Here is a 24,050-nt window from a genome sequence, read left to right on the forward strand (position 1 = left end):
AAGGCACTATATAAATGAAATAAATAAATAAATATCTCCTGAGACACCACTACGGCATCTGGCTGGTCCGTGACTGATGCTGGAGTCATTGAAAGGGAGGGGGGCCATGCTTGAACTGCAGAGAGTAGCCAGTTTGAATGATACTAAGCACCCAGATATATGTGGTGTACCGATGCCAATATTATTTATTTCTCCAGATGGGTCCCTGAGCAGAGGCCCTGGGTCTGTGGCCTCAAACTCCTAGGGTCTCTGCACTGGGTGATGGAACCTATTAAAGTCTCCAAGGTGAGCAGCCGCGGGCTGGTTCTGAACACCACCTCTGGCAGCTGGCGCAGCCGGCTGTGCTGGTCTCTGAAACTGCTGGGGCCTTGGGTGCCAGTTAGCTGCTGGTTTGTACACTGGAGGTGGTCGTTTGGGAAGAAGGTGAGAGCGCTGCGGCATCTCGTCCACTGTGGGACCAAACATATGCCCTGGAGTGATTGGGGCATCCAATAGCAGTGCTTTGACCCTGTTAGGCACTCGTGCCTGGGAAAGCCAAAGCTGCCAGCGAGCTTCTGCCAGCAGGTGGCTGCCAGCGGGCGGCTACCAGCGCAGCCAGGTTTCTGCCTACACCCTGCCTATTCAGTTTTGACAGACAGAGCAGGTTCTTATTAACCAGCCACAGCTTATCCAGTTCTGGTGGTGAGGGTATCTACTTTTTTAAAAATATAGTTTTTATATATATAAACTGAGGAATAATACCAGAAAACAAAACAAAAAAGTATTTACATTTTATTGGCAGCTGAATATGACACTTGCACACATTAAAATAATATTGAATATGGATTAAGTCAAAGCATGATTTACAAAAAAATAATTAAATAAAAACAAATAGTTTTAGACAAAAAAGAGGACTTGCAAGACAATATTTTCAGCCTTTGGATATCATCAGGAATTGTTTAACAGCAGTGCTTAATTTGTGCCGGGACTTGCTAGGGCACAGCCACGGAACCCTCTTCAGTTATGTAAGTTAAAAATCTCATACAAATTATTGCTCTCAAATTCGTTTTCTTAAAATTCTCAACACAGTTCTTGAGTCCGTGCTAAAGAGAGACAGTCTGCTGTAAGTTTGTACTTTTGTACTTTCAGATTTTAGCTGAGTGTCTTTAATGACACTGGCAGCACAACAAGGACTGCGATGTCTTCTTACACTACTTGGTTTGTTTAAATGAGTATACAACAAAATATGAAAGCTGAACATTAATTTCAACAAAGAACAACAACAAGTTTTAATGAAACAAGTTTTTTGCAGCCTACTTCAATATGAACATTAAGATCATTGCTGCAGTATTGCCAATTGCCCTGTTTAAGTGATAACAGATTAAAACTGCTGAAAATACAGCAGCTTTCTGTCTGTCCACCAACAGGCAAGCGCACCACGTGTGTGAGTCTGAAAATCACGCGTGAGGAGATGTGCAAGAGAAGTACTGGGTTTGAAAGTGAAATTTGTTTGACCTGTTAAAAGAGAACTCTGCAAATTTGCATTAGATGCAACCTCAGCTATTCCTGTGGAATTCTATGATGTCACCGTTAAAAATAATAAATAGTTGGAAGTGGCAAAAAGTACAAATTCAAAAAATAGACACATAGAAACATCGGTTCACATTCAAGTTGTCTGTGCTGTTGAAAACCAAACAAAAACACGACCTAGGTAAGAAAGGTCAGCTCTTATCTACCGGTATCTATTTTTCTTCTGTATCTTTATATAACTACCTGTTTATCTATACAGGTGTATGTGCTACTGTAAGTCGCTGTTACATATAATTGGCATAATAAGTAAATATTGTTTATTGACATACATATCAGACATGTAGTTCTGTGTAATTCACTGTGAGGGACGGGGCAGTTGTGTTGTCGGTGGCAGATTTTTTGCATTTCAAAGATGGCAACCCTACTATGTATGAAGTATTTATTTATTTATTTATTGTCCTGCAGTTGCCTTGAATTTTTTTTTCTGCATGTACTACTACTTTATATATGAATGATGTAGAATACGTGGTTGTAAAAATCTAACACTAGTACATGCAATACTCTTTCAAATAAACATGCATGATTTTGAATGTCTGGTTCTATTGTCCTTGCTTGCACCCCGGCACCTGTATTTACAAATTAAGCACTGCTTAACAGCTTCATATTTGTGAAATGTTTAAGTAGTCTTCCCTTCCAGTTTTACTGGAAATTAGGCATCCGTGGAATAACAACAACAACAAAAAAAAAATATCATTGATGAAACAAATTCCTTGTAAACATAAAATCTAATGACAGCAGTTGTTTCAATATTCCAGTGCTCAATGAAAAATACAACGGATAAAATATGTATATGTACTTTAGCAAATAAAACTCCAGAAGAGTTTAAACCCTTTTTAATCTATATTTTGTTCAACAGCTTATTTACATTTTCTGTACTGTTAATTTCTAACATGGAACAGAAACCGGCCTTCAGTCTGTATACTGTGGAATTGATCTTGCTTTCAGTCAAGCCCAGATTATACCTAGTTCAGCTTGGTTACAAGGTTGCAAATTAGGCAGTTTAGGGAGATCTTTGATTCAAAACCAATGTCTCCTGGCTTGGAGTTCAGAGTTCCAACATCTACTGAATCACAGACTGAACATATAGAAATAGTAAAGGAATTTAGTTAAAGGAAATAATGGCACATCGGAACAAAGGTGTTTATTAATATTAAGCCATTTAGTTATTATTCACAGAAATGTAGCAGTTCCGCAGTGTGACAAAGAGAAATTGTGTTGGCGGAGGCAAAGTACTGGCAGCAAAGCCAGTCCTCAAGCTCAATGTTCTGTTCGGGCTCAAGGGACCTCTCTGCGAACTTCATCATGAGCAACGCCCTCTTGAGGTTCAGCCAGTTGTGCAGCCCTTCAGCAGGACCCCCTTGCTGATGATCCCACTGCTGCTCCATCAGGTCCTTGCGAGGACCCCACAGCAGGGACTGCAGGATGCGCTTGGCTTCTTGAATGTGGATGCGCTTGATGGGATCGGGCTCAAGTAGAAGGCAGGCAAGTTGCTGAAGTCCTGCAGAGTAGATGGAAACATCAGGTATTTTGGGAAGTTCCTCGCAGTAGTACTCCTGCTCCTTGAGCTTGGGGCTGACCTCGAAAGGGTTGGGCTGGTGGAGGAGTTCGTAGATCAAGATGCCTGTCTGGAACTCGTCAAACTTCTTGTACTGTGAAGCGGAGACAATTTCCGGAGCCAGCCGTGCCTGGTCCTTCTTGAGCTTGGGATCTGAGGCAGCGACGGTGCCCGCCCTCTTCTTAGCTTTGGCAAAGTTGCTGATCACAAGCCTGGGCAGGTGCCTCTGGTCTTTGATGTCAGAAGTGGAGAGCTTGCTGTTGTGGACAAGCAGCAGGTTTTCCAGGCAGAGGTCCCTGTGGATCACACCATGCTCTTTCAAGTGCTCCAAGCCGTTGCAGAGCTGCAGCAGTAGGAAGCACACTCGGCGCTCGTACACTTCCGGCTGCACCCTGTGAAAGGTGTCCCACTCCTTCACAAAGTCTGCTGTGGTCTGGTAGGCCACATCCCTTGTGATGACCACCACTCGCTCCTGTTCGTTGTGGTTGGGAAGGGCTGTATCTCTGCCTGTGGAAGCTGCCTCACCCTGCTGTGAGGAGGAGGCTGTTCCAGCAGCCTCGTCAGGGGGTAGCATGCTCTGGGGGACACAGGCGATGAAGTGGCCGCAGTCCTGCTGCAGGTTGAAATGGGGAGGCAGGTCTTGTTGCACTGCCAGGCCATACAAATGACCCTGCTTAGAGTCTGTGTTCTGGTTTTTACAAATCTGCAAAGAGAGAAAATACACAATGATATTTCGGCAATAATTCTTTGACCCACAGGTAACCATGTACTGATTTTGAGATCCTTTTTTAAATTTTCTTTGAAGGGAACCCTCATGCATCCTTGGAAGCATCACAAAGGGAACACACTACTACCAACACTAAAGCCCTGTCTTAAGGGTGCTAGAAGTTGATACTTGAAAAACTTTTATGTACAATTATGAATTAATTTTTTTTTATTTCATCAAATAGCAACACATAATAAATACAAAGATTTATATTTTTATAAAGGAAAATAAAGTACAATTTGGCATGGTAAATATGAATGGAACATTTGTACTTTATCCAGCAGTTGACTAAACAGCACTGTTTGACCAGCCAAAGTCTAGGCTGTGCAATTTAGCTGGAGGGCCAGGCTGTTTCATGTCAAATGACCAAATTATCATGTTAATTATACAGTTATTTATAATATTTTCCTAATGTCAACAAAATACTGACACATTTTGAGTTGGGATTTGGGTGGCTGCTTAGTTACATTAGCTGTTTCAAGTGACAGTGTACTTTAATATAAAGCAGTCAAGGGTTTGATTTTCTACAGAATTTAAGAAAAATTCCATGAGGACATGAATTAGCTGCTTGGTTGGATATTCTTCCTGATTGGAGGAGACACGCTCAGGTCACTGGAACTACCAGAATGGGTATGCAATAGATTGTGGTGTAATATCCTGTGAGTTTTGACCCAGCTTAGTCTAACTAGGTAACTACTTCACCTGCCTGGGCTTAGGATCAATAGAGCCTTATTTTGCTCTACTGTCTCCCTCTTCTTTATGATATAAAACTGGGTGCTGACTTTTTATATTGTGTGTACCTCCACAGCTCATGGAACATCTGGTTTATGGGGCTCTCGAGTGGCATATCCAGTAAAGGCACTCCACAGGGAGTGCAGGATGTGCCCTATAGCCTGGAGAGCTCAGGTTCAAATCCAGGCTATGTCATTGCTGACTGTAACCGGGGGTTCCCAGTGGGCAGCGCACAATTAGCTGAGTGCCATCCGGGTAGGGAGGGCTTAGTTCGGCAGGGCAATCCACGGTTCACTGTGCATCAGTGACCCCTGTGGCTGATAGGGCGCCTGCAGGTCTGCAGTGGAACCATTCAGATCTGTGTTGTCCTCCAGCACTATAGGTCTGATCGCTTCGCTGTGGATCCGCAGTGCAAAAAATGATGGATTCATCAAATTTCCTGAATCACCGGTTAACAGGGATTAATAACAACACATTGGTGATTCCAAACTGGGGAGAAAACTGTGATAAAAATCACTGGCAATGACTAAATAAAAAAAAATTAAAAAAATGGAACATGTAGTTTACTTCTACACCTGCTTTATAATATCTGGGATTTACAGACCAATTACTAAGTACTTACCAGGTAATTATAACAATATATATAATTAATTAAACCATAGTCACCATATAAATACAATGCAACATGAATCCTGTAAAAGCAAGATGACACCCCATACCTTGACAGCATAGGTGTTCTTTGTGTCTTTGGCGCAAGAGGCTGAGTAATAGACAGAATCGCCAGCATCACAGCAGGGCTTATTACAAGTCAATTTAAAGAGCGACCAGTTGCTCTCGTCGAAGTGAAGGGGGTTCTTCTGTTCGTGGGTGAAGTGGCCCTCACACTTCTGAGCCAGACGCCGTAGGGACTCTGCGTACAAACTGCTCAGCTTAGCATAGACACCTTCCCTGCTGTCTATGTTGCTCAGGAGGGTGTGGAGCTGGAGGTTGGAGCCGGAGCCGGAGCTGGGCATGCTGAGCTGGGGGGAGGAGGAGGAAGATGCCCCACTCTTGTTCCTCAGACCCAACCTGCTCTTGTTTCTGCCAGCCACCTCTTCCATAGTCCGAGAGCGCAGCTGTTGGCCAAGCGATGGATGGCACCTCTCAAGGGACTCGTTAGAAGAATACAAGTGCCGCTGATCCACAGGGCTAGAGGGGGAGCTGAACTGTGACCTGTCCTGCCCATAGACGTTGCCTTCTGAGTTACTAAAGTTCAGACGGGGGCTGCTCCTGGGATGAGTGGCACTCCTGCCTCCCGACTGATCTGGAGCTGACATGGCCCTGTTCACCATCTTCTTCTGTGGGAGAGGGGGAGGCAGGAGGGAGTTGCCATAGCTGATTGTGGAGTTGTCAGACTGTGGGGAAACAGGGGAGGAGGTGAGCCTATTCTTGCCAAAATGGGATGGACTTGGTGAAAGAGCACCTTCATGACCTAGAAAGGGAAAAGCGAGAGAACCAATGAAAAAAGTAACACTACAATATTGAGACAAATTAGTTGGTGGTATACTAGGTAGAGGGTACCAAACTAATGTAACAACATACAAAAATTCATGAAGTAGAGGAGGCCATTCAGCCCAACTAAGCTCATCTGGTGATGTGTGATCCAGGCCAGATTTTGAAACTAGGAGTCTAAAAATGAAATACAAATGTACTGACCTATTCATAAATCAAACTCATAAATTTGGATGTAAAGCTATACAAAATCAACCAAAGTAGACAAATACCTAGGCTAATACCGCAACTATAAAATGAGCAATGTAAACAAGAAACTTCTCAGAAGGACTCTGTTCACTTAGTTGTGAACTATAGGTTACTGTATAACTTATCCATTCTTCAGGGAGTTAGTTCACACATTCCAGTTTACTGCTGATTTCCTTGTATGACTATTCAAGGATTACCTTTTTTTTTACATATATTTTAGTTTTTTGCAGACGTACCACAGTCTGTGAGTTCTTTGTCAGAATTAAAAATATGAAAAAAATGCTTCTAATTTTAAAGAATGTGCCACAATTAATCTCAGGATCACAGTGATAACAATGAGACTGAATCAACACAAAACTGTTTCATTTAAACAAATGCAGGGTAAGTTACTGGCTACACACGTTCTTTTGTATTTCCACAAGCTCAGTGTGGTGTCCATCATAACTGACTTGCACATACACAGTTTAGGGAGTGGTATGAACTATACTATATCATGGAAAAGCAGGAGAATGTTGCAACTGCCTTTAACGTTTTGGATGGGATTATTATTGCCCTGAGGTACACAGAAACTAGCATTATGAAACCACTGTAATTAAATGGTTTCTGTGTGAGATGCTCATTCTACAGCAAAACTATACTACATCGAGACATATAGGAAATAGGGCCAGAGTCAACGGTAAAGCAACAATATTAGCAACTACATTTCTTAAGAAGATCTTTTCATAAAACTAGTGTTTTAGGATTCGCCACATGTCTACATATCTCAATGATGCCATCTGTGTATCTTCCTTGCAAAGTTCTGTGGTCTGCTAATACAGGTAACCATCCAGACTTTGAATACTTTTTGATACTTTGAACAGTTGTGGTGCCTTTAGGGATTCAAACTCATTTTGCCTAATTCATATTGTGGGGAACACATTTGGCCTAGCTTGTAAGATTATTATGATTTTTTTTTTTTTTTTTTTTTTACTTGACCACTGTTTTGCAATGACTTTCACTAAAGACACTTTAAAATGAAAAATATTTCTGCTGTTTATACAGTGGGTTATTAATATCCCTGGACATTTTTATCCAATAATTCAAAGAGGACGCCCCATTTTCTTTTTCTTTTTTTTTTTTTGCAAAAGTTATTTGCAGTTATACAAAGGAGTAGCTGCCAAAAACAACTTCTGACAACCTGTTATTAGATTATAATTAAAGTCTTTGCTGTTGTACATAAAACTGCATTGTACAGGAGTGAGGATGTAACTACTGGTGTATGTTTGCTTGTACTGTAAAGTGCTTCGAAAAACTGTTCTTTTTTGTTTGGGTTCCAACATTGTGTTTGGTCTGGTAATGCTGACTTTTGCTTTCATGGTTTATTAAACCACGGTACTGTAATGTCTGCACAATTCCAGTATAAAATACTCCTTCCTTTAGTACTTTTGAAGTCAGGAGGAAGTGATACTGAGCAATGGGGAATCTAGTCAATGATGCAGAGATAGGTCTTGATGTAGAGAAAGACAATGTTTCAGATCAAAGCTTGTTAGTATCAGTGTTTGACATTAGTTCAAACATTGCATAAAATTCACTATAAGATAGGCCAGTCAGTATTTCCTAACATATATGTGTGTTGTGTTTGTTTAAGGTAAAAAAAATAAAAAATACTGGTACATACACATATCAATAGTATTGTACTCCACTTGGCAAACCAAGTGTTAATGACCATATTAAATAAAGATAGGCCTTCGGTTCTCACTAAGAATGCTCATGTCAATGTAAGTTTAGTTTACCAGCTCCAGAATGTCACAGAGAATAACATAATAAGCAGGGATAATGAAAAAGCTCAGTGTTTAAACTTGCATTACCCTTGCAGGTAAGGAGAAGCATTAGTGATAAACCCACAAAGTGTCTCCTTTATCAGAACAGACAATAAGCAGATGCCTTTATGTTCAACAATCACAGTTGTTTAGCACAATGTTATTTAAATGGCATTCAAATGCTATTGTGAAACAGAAAAAAATACAATGCTTTTCAAGTACCTAACTCAAGAGCTGAGTTAGTGAGTATAACTGACTTACTCCCATCGCTGAACATTCTGGATTCAGAGTGCAGGCTGTCGGTAGAGGCAGTCGCAAGGCTGGTGTTCAGTCCCCTTAAGGATTGTGTCAGACTCTCAACAGACCCATGGCTGGCTTTCTCCAGGTCAAAGTTGCTCTGGCTCAATTTCCTAGACTCCCTGCAGGAAAGCAAAAATAATTAGCATAAGTAACCTGAATCCTTTATTAATAGCAACCTTTCACATCACTTTTGCATAAACAAGCCTGCTTTTATTTGTTATGCATTTAGATTCTTCGTTTTGATGCATCAGCATGTACAAGGAACACATTGCAACAGGAGGGTTAGGGGATTTTTACAAATAACACAAATAGTTGAGTTATATGCCGCTAAGGTAAGACTAGTATTTATGCTTCTATCCATTAGCTCTAACTGGTTGCCCCCCTCATTCTAATTCTTGTTATGTTACTTACTTAAACTGTATTTAAAATGTGAAATATCTTTACTGCTAATTTTTTGTATGCACACAATGACAATGCTGCATATACATGTTTTCTCAGAAACTTACATCTCTCTGTTTTGACCTCTTTTGCAGAAGGTGGTATGAGGTCTGATTGTCTAATTGTATAATCCACATTGGTCTTCTTTGACACAGCAAATGACACAGACTAGCCTTCCTTTTGTAAGATATTTCTTTCTCACCACTTCCTATTTCTCTGATCTCAGTTAAGGTTTTACAATTTTGCTCGAATCACGTTTCTGTGATGTGCAATGACATTAGACCGTACTGATTCTAAAATAAACTTCTCCTTGTATGAAGGATAAAATATTCATTTTAGATAATCTAAAAAATCATTCTTTCCATTCCATTCACAGTAAATATACCAATATTCAGTTAAATTCCATCCAACAAACTTATTTGAAGGACTAGTACTAAAATTAATGTGTTATGTTTGAATATAGTCTATACTTAAATGTCTTGTTTGTAAGAAACTGCATTCATTTTACACATTTCTCCAGTTAGGAAGATAATAAGCTGCTTGCTCTTTTTCACAGCCCCCAGCAATCATTATTAAACACAAAACACCAGGTCATAGAACAAAGGTGTACCTTGCTAGTGAAGAATTCATCAAAGTCAAACAAACCCACAAAAGTTTCCTACAACCACTATTAATCACAGAGATCTTTGCTGGTTGAGCCTAAACATCTTAATCTGTCAATCACTTCTGTATAATTTATACTGATAAATTACAAAGAGAACATATTGATCAACTGGAAATTATTAACACTGAGACCATGTGCCATAGTTCAATTGTAAAGTCACGGGTCCATCTTCACCTTTTTAGTAAAAAGAAAACTGCAAATTTTACAAAAAAGGCTGATCTGGCCAAGAAAGTGGTGGCTAGCCACATCTAGTTCCAAATGCGGTCATAGTTAAGTCAGTTATCTCCAGGGCAACAGTGAAAGTGATTGGCTGAGCTGGGATTTGAAAGCAGAACTTCAGGCTTCCTGTTTTCATTTGTAAACAGCAGTTAAACCTACCTCTGCTGCACTTCCATGTAAAAGTCTGCTTGCATACAACTTTCCTAAATCTCAGAAACGCAGCATATTTAGTAGACAATTGTGCACCCCATGGGCCAGACCTGAATTTGCATATAAAAACTGAGCCTCTCCATAATGTCTCAACGTGTTAATATATTCAATTGCAATCACTTTGAAAAATCTCTCAGCAAATGAGTCAGTCGGCAGAAGCAGAATAGTTTATAAAATGAGATGATGATCTCGTCGTTATAAACAACACTGCAGTGACCAAAGTTAAGACACACAAAAATAGCACTAAACAAAAGCTGGACCGGCTGTAGGTGTAGAACAATGTGGATATTTTGTATTTTTTTTTTAAGCTGTCCTGTTATCAAGTCTGTAATTAGGCAGTTTCTACTGTTTCTTTATTAATAATTAAACTATACCTATTTTGTACTATGAAAATGTTTTTACAATTTTAGACAAGCTTGTAGTTTTGTTTGCCTTATTTACTTACAGTTCTTGGTCTACTCGATCATATAGCAACACTGATTTCTACATACTTTTTTTAAAATAGACTGTAACAGCTGTAGTCAGAAGACACACTTGCTCTGCAGTTAGGCACTAAAAGACGGGCCTTTTATTGAGCTTAATATAACCACTGGGTCTGCATAGCCAAACCAAGTAAAGACAGCTGCATGAAAAGTTGTACTTACTGGTCAGCAGGGCTTCCATAGACTGTACTAATGAAAACAGGTTGATTTTCAAGCTTTCTACTGCCTTCTAGACTGTGATGGGTGTGTATTTAGAAAACAAACGGCCTGTACCTCACTTCCTGTGTGGCATACCTTACAGAGACATCCATTCAGAGCTTACAAAACTACAGAAGATATATTTTCTGAAGATATAAGCGTCCATCCTTTGTGAGCATCACCACCATTAAAAAAATTATTAAGACATCAGTTCCATACACAATTATGTACACTGTATCCTCATAGAGTGCACATTCACTTGAACAAATACACATTTGATTAGATACTTTGCAACAAGAACATCTTGTGCAGTAACAGCGATATATATATAAAACTACTGTTAGCTTGTAAGGAACCTGTCTTACAAGGTGGTATATAAGAAGGACAATGCGGTGGCACAGAATTTTCCGCTGTCCACTGAAAGGGGGAGCGAAGCCTTTGTGTAAACAGAAAGGGCAACTTAGCATTATTAATATACAATATTTGAAGTTAAAGATAATAAAAGGATTTGACGAGTAAAGTATTTTTAAAACTACTGCCCAGCCCAGATAGAGTCTGATAAAGGACGGGGTGTACATCTAAATAAAATGTCAGCATGTCTGGACGTTTTATGTGCCTGAAAAGAAAACAAGCAGTTTGCATAAGAATGTGTTGTTTTGGGCGGGTGATGGTTATAGGGGAAATCTATGTGAATTTCACCTACTGTTTATCAAGTGTGGGGTTACCATAATCTGGTTAATATATGCAAACACTTCTTCTCTAGCATGGGTTGTGATTCTAGTTCTGTAATGGCACTATTGTTAACTTTTCATTTTTTGTTATAATCTATAATTACAACTGTGTACTGTGTCATAAACCCTTCTCTTGCTACCTGACATATCTGAAATCGTTAGATAGTTTGTTTCTAGTGGATTTAATGAGGTTTACATGTTCTTTTAAGCAAAAAATGTAAACTGTAATTTCCCACATTATAAGATGTGTGCTACTGCTATTGAAGTGAGATATGTGGCTATGGTTCTATCTATACATAAATATCCCTGACAAAAGGTTTGCGGCAAGACTCCTCTATGTTGCGTGTAGTGTAAATACTTTCCTGAGATTCAGATTCCAGCATTGAGGGCCCTGTAGCATGACATTTAAAACCATAATTGGGGAAGATGTCCATACATGTCCATTGTGATAAAAGTAAGAAACTTTCCCATTGTTTTTATGTCACAGAATTGTGTAATTAAACTAAGAAGGCTGAGCATGCTGGTTTCAATTTAAATAACTGTCAAGATTGCTAACTGCGTTTTAGAACTCATGTTAAAATACATCACAAAGTAATTCAGTACCAAATGATATATACATCTATAAAGCAATGCCTTGAAGATTCTGAACTTCCCTTTTTTAGTTCTTCTGGGGGCTTTCCAAAGTTAACTCTTACAAGCCATGTACACAAACGAACACAGTACTACTGTATGTAACAAGCAAAGGCAGAAAGGCTCTTTGTCCATTGGTTTTAGACAGTTCCCATCTTGGCTGCACATGAAATACAAAATGCTTAATCTGGCACTCAGTAAACAGGACATCGAAACTTATCACTATGGTGCTATATTTACATTCAGAAACCAGCTTGCTGTAATGCAATACTTCCTGAACAAGTGTCTGGAGTATTGAGGAGTATTTAAAGTCACATTCTTTAAAATATGCCTTAAAATAAACCCACACATTAAACTAAGCAGAGAAAACATATCCCTTGGCATTAACATAACCCAAATTCATTTCTTTTTGTGTTTGTACTGTGCGATCTATTCAATCTATTCCCCTGCTGCTTGGTCGAGAAGGGACTTGGCAGGTTTTTGCATGCTTGGTGACAAAAGATTATGTTGCTAAGGGGCTGTTGTCACCTATCTGGAGTGGTGGCTGTGACTAGGAGAAGCAAACACTGGTCCCAAAAGCAAAACTGAATTCACATGGTTACCAGACTTCACTCTACATCAGTTGTGATTTTACAATGCTGGTCTGTGCTTTACCATACTCTCAGTACAATTTCACTGTGCTGCACTGTGCTTTGCTTTCACCATGGTATAGCATAGTAAGCTATTAAAAGAATTGCTAGTTTTGTAAGTAACTGTATTAACTTGTGTGGTACAAACAAGGGACCTCAGGACTCAGAACTAGGGGGTCCCTGTGTGGTGCGGAGAGGAGAAAAAACATAACTCGACATTCCAAATTGGGGGAAAATAAATACAAATAATAATTGGTGACTCTAAAAAAACCATCTATATTTATCGAAAATGTATAATAATACGCTTAGGAACCAACTGATACTGTGTGTATTTTGGTGAAATTACTGGGATTGTGTGGTTGCTGTAGTTATACTTATATGGATGTAGACATAGTTGTTGACACTTGCACTGTGCAGTGCCACACTTTGCTGACTGAAATGCCAGGATGAACCAGGTAAGGAGTTTCATAGTAATCTATGTTAACAGGATTCTACCACTTCACCAAAGCCAGTCATGACTCAATAATTGTGCTTGTAAAGTGCTTGGGCCTGAGGAAAAAACAAACAAAAAAAAAAAACAGCATTACTGAAACCAAATGTTGTGATTAGTAAGCTTATGTTAAGCACTGCCTGGTTTTCAAGTATTCCTCCTTGTGTGCAAATAAGAAATAATAGGTTACAGTTGTCTGTTTATTTTTGTGTCGGTTGGACCAAATTCTAGGCAAAACCAAATACCTGCAAAAACCCTTTATTTTAGTTGAAACCACAAAATGTTGGAGAAAAAACTCAATGGAGGGCTTTTATTTCAACAACTACAATAGAATAATTGTTTCCTTTGTTCAGATTTACTTTTTACTGGTAACAAGCCTATCACTTGTTAAGTATAGCTCTCTATTGTGAATTGGCATAAACAAACAGGGCATCACTTATGGGACAACATTACACAAACGAGTTACAAAACTGTCAGCTGCTTTAGTTACAATTTACAAACAGAAGCAAACCATGAAGAGGCTATGTCTATGTATGCTGCACCCAGATAATATTTTCCCCAATTCCCCAAAACCAGGGGTAACTTCTAAGTCTCTTGTATCTAAACAACTAATCACTTTAGGACTTAGCAGCTATCATAGTCAAATGACAATAGAAAGCTTTACTTTTTGCCTACATATCTGTTAAAGATTATCACTTGCAGCAGAAACCAACCACGATTCAGGACATTTTACTAAAACTTGTCCCAAAATTGCACTCATTCATATGTGGAAACGGCATTATTCATGTTAACGGTAAGATATTATCAATCAATTGGAATCTCTCAGCCATTCATTGCATTGTGATTCCAATTCCTCTTGTCCTGTGATAACATGACAGTTTAGATAACCAGACACCACAAAGGGCCAATGCTATCAACACCAGCCTGTTGCTAAATGAAATTACTCAGACCGGAATCAGCATAATTGTCATAACTATACTTCCAGGGCGTTTCTAGCATCCTAGGAGACAACAGTCTCCCTGGCTGGTATTAAATCATCGACTCAATCTCAGATTTTATCCATTGCTATTTCCACATACAATCATTGTGCCCTGTTCTTATTACTTAATTCTCATAACTATATTGGCTTTTATTCCCTTTTATGGGGAATAAAACAGGGAAAGCGGCTGCAGTCCAGTCGAGTACCTGACTTAACAGCACACAGTGGTGGTATATCTGAAATTCCTTCTAAACCACCCACCGGTCACAAAAGAACTGGACTCTCAAGTCTGGGTGAAACTAGTCCTGTTAAAACTACCAGTCTAAATAGGTACTTTGTGTCAGTGCTTTGAATAACTACATTCCTTACCTCAGTTAATTTATTAAAAACTTCAGATTTAAAACAGTAAATAAATTAAATAAAATGTTAAAGAACAAAAAGTACCTGTGGTGTTTCTTTGGAGGCGGGGGAGGAGGTGCCAGGTCATTAGTCTCTTCTGCAAACTCTGAAGTGAAAGATGTTGCCTTGGATAGCATGTTTGTGTTATATTTGTCCTGTTCAGATGCACTCCCTGCATGGTAATGACTGGCACTATTGTAAGCCGTCCCTGGGTTATTATATTCCTTGCTAAAAGAAACAGCAGCAGCGTTCTCCAGCTTCAAGTCCAGTTCTGACACAACAGCACCATTAACTATATCGGCCACCCTCGACTGCTGGTGTGCTGTCTCTTCACCACCTTCCTCCTCCTCTACTATTTTACACTCCCGGCTCCAACATGTGTTGTAGTACTTGTGCCTTTTTTCAGTAGCTGACACAGGCATGTCCCCAAAATTTCTGTTCTGGGACTGGAAAGGGAAAGAACTCCTGTGTACCTCAGCTTGAAACGATGGTTCATTTTCCTCTTTCCCTCCCTCAGAGAGGGAGGGTAATCCCAACTTCAGGGAGCATGAGCCTCTGGACTGTTTTGGAGGGATAGCTGGGCTGGGCTGAGTGTTTGCTCTAGGATGTAGGAGTGTGCCACTCTTGTCGGTTAGCCCGGCTTCAGAGGGTTGTTGAGAGTTACTCTGAGGCCACAGGAAAGAAAGCTCCTGGGTTGAGTTTGGGCTAAAGTGCTGCCATTGTGTACTCACAGCCGAATCTGGGCTGCTTAGATAGAAAGTTCTATTGCCCTCCTCTGTGTGGGCAGCCATAACTGTTATTTTAGCTCGCTGGCTGGAGTCACCAGATGAACAGTCTATGAGGTTCACTGCATTATCAAAGCCATCTGGCTTTTTATGGAACAGTTTTGGTATCTGGTCCTGGTCAGGGCTTCTAGGGATCTCATTTGTGGGCCTTTTTTTTTTGGTGCTCTCAGCGTAAATGGGTTCGCGCGGCACTTGCACCGACAACTGTTCTAAAGGCTGATTAAGAAAGGGTCCCAACTTCTGAGGTCTGCCGATCTCCTTTGTGTAGGTCTCGCAGGGTTCGCTGGTCTCACATCTCTGTTGACTGATGTACTCCAGCTCTTGAGAGCAGCTTAGACAGTCACTGCTGCTCTGGCAGGAGCATGAGTCCGACAAGCTGGCAGCTTCAGACACCAAGGACAAAACCCTCTTGTCTGAACACTCATGACTCTCTAAAGGGTTCTGCACACCTGGCTCTTGCGAAAACCTGGTCTGAAAGGAAGTGCTTGATTCTTCACCATGACCGGCAGCAGTTGTAACAACGTTGATTGCTATCTCCAAGGGTGCATGCTGATCCCAACTGTGCCCTGTCGAGCAACAAGAACTGGTTTCCCTGTGGCTATCACAGCTCCCAGAGGAAAGTGTTCTGATGTCCAGTGTCTCTACAGAGCAATTGCCCCTTAAGTCTCCATTGAAATAAGTGCTGTTTATGGATCTGTTGCTCTCCTGTCTAAGAGTTTTGCAAGGGGTGGTGCCATTTTCCTTAAAGGTCTGGGGCCCCCTTCCTTCCTCCTGACTCATAAAGATGTTGCTGATCATTGAAGGGTGCCCAAGGGCTTCTACTTTGTGGTCCAATAGAGGCAAAGCTCCAGAGGAGTAGCCTTTGGGACATCCCAGTGTATCGCCTGTTGCTTTCTGGTATATCGCATCTTTTAGGCTTTTGTTGGTGGTGTTGTTGTCAATGTACTGCTTCGAGAGATCCAGCATCTGCATCATGTTGTGTTTCTCTGTTGGACTCTTCTGGTTGTGCTGTAACAAATGACAGTGCAGAAGGTAATTCTTTTATGAAGAATTGCACTTAAGAGTGTATAGACTGCGCATTTCCCCAGTGGCTTTGAAACTTATTTCACTGAAGCCCCCTTTTACCTTCTGCTGACAACTTCTGATAATGTAAATATACTAATATGCCTATTTTAATAAATATGTCACCCCTGGACATTACTTTGAACCCACTGCTGCAATATGTTTCAAGGTTAAAGTCTTCCACAAGGCCACCACCTAGTTATATGTCTGAGTAAAACCTAAGTAAACCTCTGCATTTCTTTATCAAACATACACATACTGTTACAGTCATTGAATACCCATTTGTACAGTAAAATGTATCTAATCCAGCCCCTCCACATAACAGCATTCTGTATAATTTGGCATGAATTGTGGGTCCTGACCAAATCCCTACTGAAATGAAAGGTGTGATATCCTCTACAAACTTGTCTATTCAGGAATCAATGTAAATCTGACTGTGTAGTCCTGCAGCTGGTCACGTGATTTTCTTTTCTAAATTTAAACCTAGTATAAAAAACTAAACAAAAACAAGGCGCTGTGTATACACTCACAAGTCCCACCAGTGCATTCTGAATTGTGCAGTTGCTGAACAGCAGATAAATGTCTGAACATCCAAACAACAAGCTCTCTCTTGAAAGGAAATGTGTACTTATCAAAAAAGCTGAACATTTACCAAAACCAACACAAAAAGATCTAACTGAAAAACTCAAAACTGCAAGGCAAACCATTTCATATTCATTCTGAATAGATGCCCACAGTAAAAGCAACACAGATAAAAAAAAAATCTGAATGAAGAAAAGCAGAAAGCACCTGAACCCTGCATGCAGGTACAATACAAACACATGAACGTCTTTCTGAGGAAGTGCTTTAAACAGGCTCGTGATAATAACAGGTCAAGATGTTGTTGTGTTTATTATACTCTGTCTGTACGGTAATAAAGTTGTGTTTTAAATTGTTCAAATATTTTTGTTATTTTACATTTTTTTTAGGTACAGTTAGATTATTTACAGTAACTTTATAATCCAGTACACGGTCTAAACTAACACAGTTTTCCAGTCCCAAGTGATGCCAGATTGTACAGGTTTTACTGTAGTAGAAAGCTAGTTTGTGGCAAAATATAGATAATGTAAAGTATTGTTAACTATTCTATAGAATAATACTGCAGGCAAACATACACAAGACTGTATAACTATTCTTTATAGAAGAAGTCACTAGTAACTCTTGACTTCTATAAATAATTACCATTTGAATATGTAGATACCAATACTCAGCACAAATCATTTCAACCAATCATTGTATGGTATCAGTGTTACCTGTGGTACATCAGTAGCGTTGTCATTCACATCTGTCCACGTGTCGGACAGATCAGAGCTCATCATAGTTGGCTTGACTGCAATGGTGGGCTTTGAATACGAGACTGAAGTAATTACATAGTCGTCTTCAGTCTGAACTGTGTAAGTCTTGTTCCAAACCTCCTTGACACTCTGTGAAGGGACACTGTTGTTAGCAGCGATCTCAAAGGGTTTCTGTACCCTGTGTGAACTTTTGGGATAGAAGCAGATTTTGCAAAAGCCAGGCTTCCACACGTGTTCCGCAAAGTCACTGCACACAGACATCTTCAAGCCCTCTGGCATTATTGCAAAACTCGCCCAGATCCAAAGAGCAGTGCAGCCTCTATCATGGTGTGTCAGTGTCAGTAGAGGATCCTGGGTTCAGAGTTTTTTAATTGACTGGGATGCCTGTACCTGCGTAAGAAACAACAAAAAAAATATTATATATATTTACAATAACGGGGGTTTCAATTTATTCAACAAAAGCATTCATTCCATTCAACATACTATATGGGCAATGCAAACTGAACGGTATTAAACTGTGTGTTTATGACCTAGATGCTATTTGCCAGCTTGCATGGGGTTAAATTCCCATTCATCTAACCTCATGCAGAATGTGGCCATCTCCAAATTGATTAAATTATTAATAATTTGGAGATGGCCACGTATATGAAAGTGCATCAGCCGCTCATAAGATGGGAGAGGAGTGAGAGAGAGAGAGAGAGAGAGAGAGACAGACAGACAGACAGACAGACAGAGAGCAAGCGAGCGAGCCAGCTATAGCTATCATGAAGGTAAACAATTGCTATGCATACTGGATCAAAACCAGCATGGTACTTGTGTTGTCTGTACATGTGTATTTGCTTTGGCCAACGTGCCTTTTGTGTCGTGTCTTTGTTCCTGTTTATTTGAGTTATTTAATAAATATGTGTCCAGCGCTTCAACCACAGTGCTGTGCTTCTGTTTATTTTCTGGTCTGGAACTTCACCACCCAGCCATCTGTGACAGAGCGTTTCCTTAACATTTGTGTGATGAGTAAGCTCAGCTCATCCCATTTCTGTTTTACAATAATCACATTTCATCCTCTGATGACTTGGAGGTGGCATTTTAATAATAAAAATGGAAATTGACAAAATCTGAATGAAAAGAAATGGAAAAAAATAGCAAAAAGCTTGTAATTATCACTGATGCGGTATACTGTATTACTGTGGTCACGTGTTGTTTGCGAGCACATGGCATTCAGGGTAAAAAATGACATTGTGATTTATCTTATTTATGTAAATACACCCCAAATAGAGCATGATAATTCAAGTGCAAGTGTGCATTAATGTGTTTGATTGGCAGTCCAGAATCAAATTATATGAGCCCAATAACAACAGGTTTTTTTTTAGGGGGTGGTATTGCCTCTGTGAAAAATGAAAAGTTTGTGGGGGAGGGGGCAGGGTAATCTTCGACACATGACCGAATCCTTCCTACACGTGGACGAGATCATTCTGCAGCCTTGCAGGAAGTGTCCAAAATTAAAACAATGCCGACCAAATGGCTCAACGACACTTGGCCAATTCCCCTTAAATGTATGTTTTACAAACAAACAAAATCATTTTCTTGGAAGTGATACCACTAGATGTATCATATGACCATGGATATAGCTGCTTCCGGTAATTTGTCACAGTGCAAAATCATTCTTTGACACATTTTCACAACCATAATACTGAAAGCTTAACTGCACACCAAGAATAAACAAAATCGAACATGCTGTGGTTAGAACAACCAGGTAAACGGATATGCTTCAGTAGGACTTGTTCTATATTGTTCTGCAATGCTGTTACATTGCAGAACAATGTAACAGTATTTGTGTGTATTGCAGTATTTGCAGTATTTGTGTGTTACACTTGAAGAGCACAATGCACTACTATGTTCCCCAAATGTGTGACTGTTGAAAAGCTTACGCTTTATATTCTACTATTTATTCTGTTGCCAAAAGACTTAATTCACATTTGGAATGTGCACTTGTGGTTGTAAACTGGAAGTAATGTTATATGTGTTGCTAAGTAAACACTACTGCATTCACGTGTATGGCTGTTAAAAATAGTTTGGTCGCCTTGTCACTAGCGAGGTAGCTTGTTCTATGAAAAAAGACCATGTGGTTGTTGAACAGCACACGCTATTATGTGGTTTGCCTTTGTTTAAAAAAATCTCTCTTCCTTTAATGGCAGTCTTAGCAGCTAATACTTCCTACACTTGTGACTTTCTACGCCTTATAGTTCAAAACTAGGCTATCCTACAAAAAAATGGCCACATTCTTGGTATCTAGGATACTCCCTAAACAAACAAAAAAGTAGTAGATAAGCCATAAGAGCATTTAGTTATCTGATCATATTTTATTATGATTATAGTTAGCGACTCTTATGATTTATTTAAAAAAGCCAAGTTGTTCTTACAAGAAAAGAAAAAAACAGGCGGTTGTATTAAATAGCAAGGACATCCAAACGTGAGCCCCTTTCCAGTAGAAAGACTCAACACAGCAGCACCAAACTGATCTCCATTTCAAAACCCTTTTAAACCGTTAATACAGACACGTGCCGGTAGGTTAAATCCAGCCTGTTGTTTCACTTAATAACTTGTGATATGAGTCTCCCTGACCAATCGGACATTCCTGTTTTCATTGAAAAAAATACAAGTTTTCAACTTGGACCATTACAACACCCTGACATTGGACTTTAACACCTGCTACTCAAAATGTTAAGCTCACATGTGTTCAGCAAACACCACCTGCAAACAAGTCACTTTGCAGCCCTAATTATTTTGTTTGCCTTGGGTGGGTCTACTACACAGAAAGCTGATGTTACAAGAACAGGGTCTTCAGCAGCTCTGTACAATATTAAATTAGGGAGCATTGAGCGACCCAGCCCTGGATTTAGGTTTCCCAAGGCAGCATGGTGAAGAAAAATGCCATGACAGAGAAAGAGAGAGAGAGTCCCAGCAGGAGAGTGTAAAGTCATGAATGACGAGGTTGTGGAGAATTTCCTGCTCTCTGTCATGCTGTTTCGGGGGGGAATCTTGCCTAAGCTTAGGTGAGATTTACTGCCTGGGATGAAAAAAACACAGCAAGACCCAAACTGTTAATGGCAGGGTGCACACAGACCTGGACACACAGGGTTGCAGCTGTTATTGTTACCACTATCTTAAAATAAATAAATAAATAAATAAATAGCACACACATATTTATATTTTAGATCCCAAAAATAAAAAAGAAAACGACATATTATGAAACCACACTATTACACAAAGAGTGGTGGTAATTTTAAAGTGGGTTTTGAGTAAAGTTACTCTCTTTGTATTCTTTAAAAGCATAATTCTTCTGTTTAATGTTCTGTTTTTCCTTGTAATTCCGTTTAGCTTTGTAAAACGATAATTAAACATAATTATCCACAAATGGGATTCACCTTTTATTTCCTAAACATTATTAAAAAGTGATTTACACAATGGTGACAAACTTAAAAAGAACTAAATACCAGCAACCACCACGAATCCCTAAGAATCTTACTGATTTACAGTAAAAAATAATCCCAAGCCTGGGCTGTCTACTGATTTCAAGCAGACAGAGCACTGTTAGATGCACTAAAGACACACTTCCCCTGCTGCATGTACGCTACTGTAACCTTTCCTTTAATTTAGCCTTCAGTGAAATCAAATGGCAATATAATTAATACATTTTGTTTATTTGTGTATTCCCTGTTTACATTCATAATACACCATGTGCTATTTTTATATTATTTAACACAAAGAAAATCATAGTAGTGGGAGTGGTAGAAAAATCTTCAAATAGAATTTAAAAGGTGAGCACACATCCATTGCATACAGTGTAATTTCTCTGTCACTAGAATGAAAACACAGCTTTGATACACACATATGCACATACACACTAAAAGACACAAACCACCAAATTTATTCCAGTAAAATTTAACTTCCGGTGTAGGGCCAGAAAGTGGCACATTGTCAGAATGTGGTACGCGTACCTGTTTAACGCCAGAAAATGTTACGCTGTCAATGCTGTGATTGACTGCTGCACAAATCACTACGAACAAGACCAACTATAGTTCACCCATGACATTGCATGTGTTTACAATTTTAGATAACTCAATTCGTTGCTCATTAGTTAGTCACAAATTTGCTGAATTGTGAAAGAAAAATTATATTAAAAATAACTTTTAAGAGCCAAACACAGTACATCATACCCCATTCAGATGGGAGTTTCCTTGTTTTCTGAGCTAAAATCATTTGCACATGCCCGGGCAAGCGCAGTACATGGTGTACCACGTTTTAACGCGTACCACAAAATAATACCACACCAGTAACCATTCCTAATTAAACAAACAAACAAAAAAGCTTTACACTACCATTGTTTACTGTATTTTTACAATACAAACTGATACTATAATGAATATTAAGCTGGTTTAACTAGGCTAGGCTAAATGTGTTCCAAACACACACACACACACACACACACACACACACACACAGCAGTCAACACCAGAATCTAAATACCCACAGCAGATAGTTTGAAAAGCCTGACAAACTAGCTGCCACAATCTAAACAAATCTCTACAGCAAAAAAAGAACCATTTCTGGAGTAAAAAAGAGGTAATTTTTTAACTAACCTGTCAAAGGGTTTGGCCTTCAGCTTGGAAACAGTTTGAAAGAAAGTAATTTTCAGGCCCCTGACAAACTGCAAAACTCAAGAAGTATGTGCAGTTCTTAACTGCCTGCTGCTGAACACAGGATGTTGCTAGAAGTCTTGCCTGCTAATCTTTACACTCCGCTGAATGAATCAGGCAAGGCAGCACCTCTAGAATCTGCATGAAGACACTCCCTTTTCACTTCTGCACTAACAAAGGCGAATGGTTTTAGCCCCCGCCCCACCTCCATCACCCCGGCTCCCCAGTTTGAAACTTTTCTATGACATTGTTTTTCAAAACATCATCAATTTATTATTTTATTTTATTTTATTTTCAGCTGACATAATGATAATTGATAATTCCTTAATATTGCTTAGTTGTTTGGGAAAACATTATATAGAGGATTCTGTCACTTTTACCTAACGATTAGTTCACAGAAAAAAAAAAAAAGAATACACAGTGTAAACGTACTATTTTCTATCAAGCAGAAACATTACATTTAAAAAAAGAATCCTAACCCTAACCCTACCCCCCCCCCCCCCCCCACCACCACCACCACCACCACCACCACCACCACCACCATCACACACGCACACACACACTAATTATGCTAAACTCAGTTTTTTAAACAGGAAATGTACTACATATGCCATACATGCACTTCCTGTTCACCGCTGTGATCTTCCCTTCACTGTTTGCAAGTCTGGGCTGATGCCCTAAAACCTAGTACCTATGCGGGTGACAGCTTAATGATTCAATCAAGACAGTTTAAACATTTAATTTCAGTTTACCTGTTTTGCCTTCCCTGCTGGGCAACAGCCAAGGTCGCTTCTGAAGAGAATCTGCCAGTGATATAATGTCCCGCAGCAGCTTACAGGTAGACATGCTGTTTTGAGCAAGTGGTCTAGACCTTTCACCGTGGAGACTGTGTTTGAACAGCACGCTCTCACTGACAGGGAATCTAAGCCGGGACCTACAGGAAGGAGGGGTGGAGCCCAGTGTGAGAACTGATATGCCCAAGCCTGAGCCAGTCCAAATCTGCACTTGGTGATGGGGTGGGGGTTGGGGTGAAGAGGGTGTGAATCACTGGGAGCAGCACAGTACAATCAGTCGGGATGTGTAAAGTACAAAAGGGGCAATCCACATGTTAGTCAGTGACAACCAAAAGGGACAGTGAACAGATAAAGAGTGAATGCAATTTATGGTAATTACAGGTTTAAGATGTATCCCAAGTTTTTCTTTTTTTTTTCTCCTTTATATGTTCATTTATTTCTAATGAAAGATTAAGGTCTTTCATCAATAGCTGGAGCTACATTTAGGCATGGTATGAGTGCCCTCAATGTTGGTTAATCTTTTTAATTTTGGTGCTGGTGAAAGTAGTGCCTATGGAAGGGGATGGGAAAGCTCCCTCAGCTAGTTTTATAAGCATACCTTGGCCCTGGGCCTCTCTCAAGCAGAGACTGCCAACCAGGTTGAACTATGTGGTGTTTTTGTGATGTGGACTGGGGGCCATGTTGATGCCACCTAAAAAGTGACATGAGATGAAAACCCAGGCAACCAGAGATTAAAGACATGAAAGGCTAGTGAATTAGCCGGCTTTGTCACCTAGTCTCCCAGTGCACCAAGCAGTTCAATCCTGGGCCTTTCCCAAGGAAATTGGGTCAAACAGGCCTGGTTTTACAGC

At 39.8% G+C, this 24,050-nt stretch overlaps 1 protein-coding gene across 2 annotated transcripts; it reads right to left on the minus strand.

Annotated features, from left to right (window-relative positions):
- Positions 1-761: 761 nt before the first annotated feature.
- Positions 762-23,321, minus strand: LOC121303257 (inactive tyrosine-protein kinase PRAG1-like). Of its 2 annotated transcripts, none has more exons than XM_041233841.1 (6): positions 23,158-23,321; positions 17,670-18,101; positions 14,576-16,323; positions 8,423-8,580; positions 5,342-6,093; positions 762-3,827 (listed from the first exon to the last, which is right to left on the minus strand). In XM_041233841.1, exons 2-6 carry the CDS (start codon positions 17,988-17,990, stop codon positions 2,736-2,738), a joined length of 4,071 nt encoding a protein of 1,356 aa, XP_041089775.1. In that variant the 5' UTR covers positions 17,991-18,101; positions 23,158-23,321; the 3' UTR covers positions 762-2,735. The 2 variants fall into 2 exon arrangements, with proteins under 2 accessions (XP_041089775.1, XP_041089784.1); XM_041233850.1 differs by lacking the exon at positions 23,158-23,321 and adding an exon at positions 22,349-22,519.
- Positions 23,322-24,050: the final 729 nt, after the last annotated feature.

This window comes from Polyodon spathula, chromosome 2 (assembly GCF_017654505.1).
Source record: "Polyodon spathula isolate WHYD16114869_AA chromosome 2, ASM1765450v1, whole genome shotgun sequence".
NCBI lineage: Eukaryota > Metazoa > Chordata > Actinopteri > Acipenseriformes > Polyodontidae > Polyodon > Polyodon spathula.

Bases quoted from the DNA above. Each gene is read 5' to 3' on its own strand.
- LOC121303257 (XM_041233841.1), bottom strand. From the start codon at position 17,990: ATGCCAGAGGGCTTGAAGATGTCTGTGTGCAGTGACTTTGCGGAACAC. The intron at 16,324-17,669 runs GTAACACTGATA...CATTTGTTACAG, and splicing joins ACGCTACTGATGTACCACAG to CACAACCAGAAGAGTCCAAC. The intron at 8,581-14,575 runs GTACTTTTTGTT...GCTTTCCTGCAG, and splicing joins CCTCCAAAGAAACACCACAG to GGAGTCTAGGAAATTGAGCC.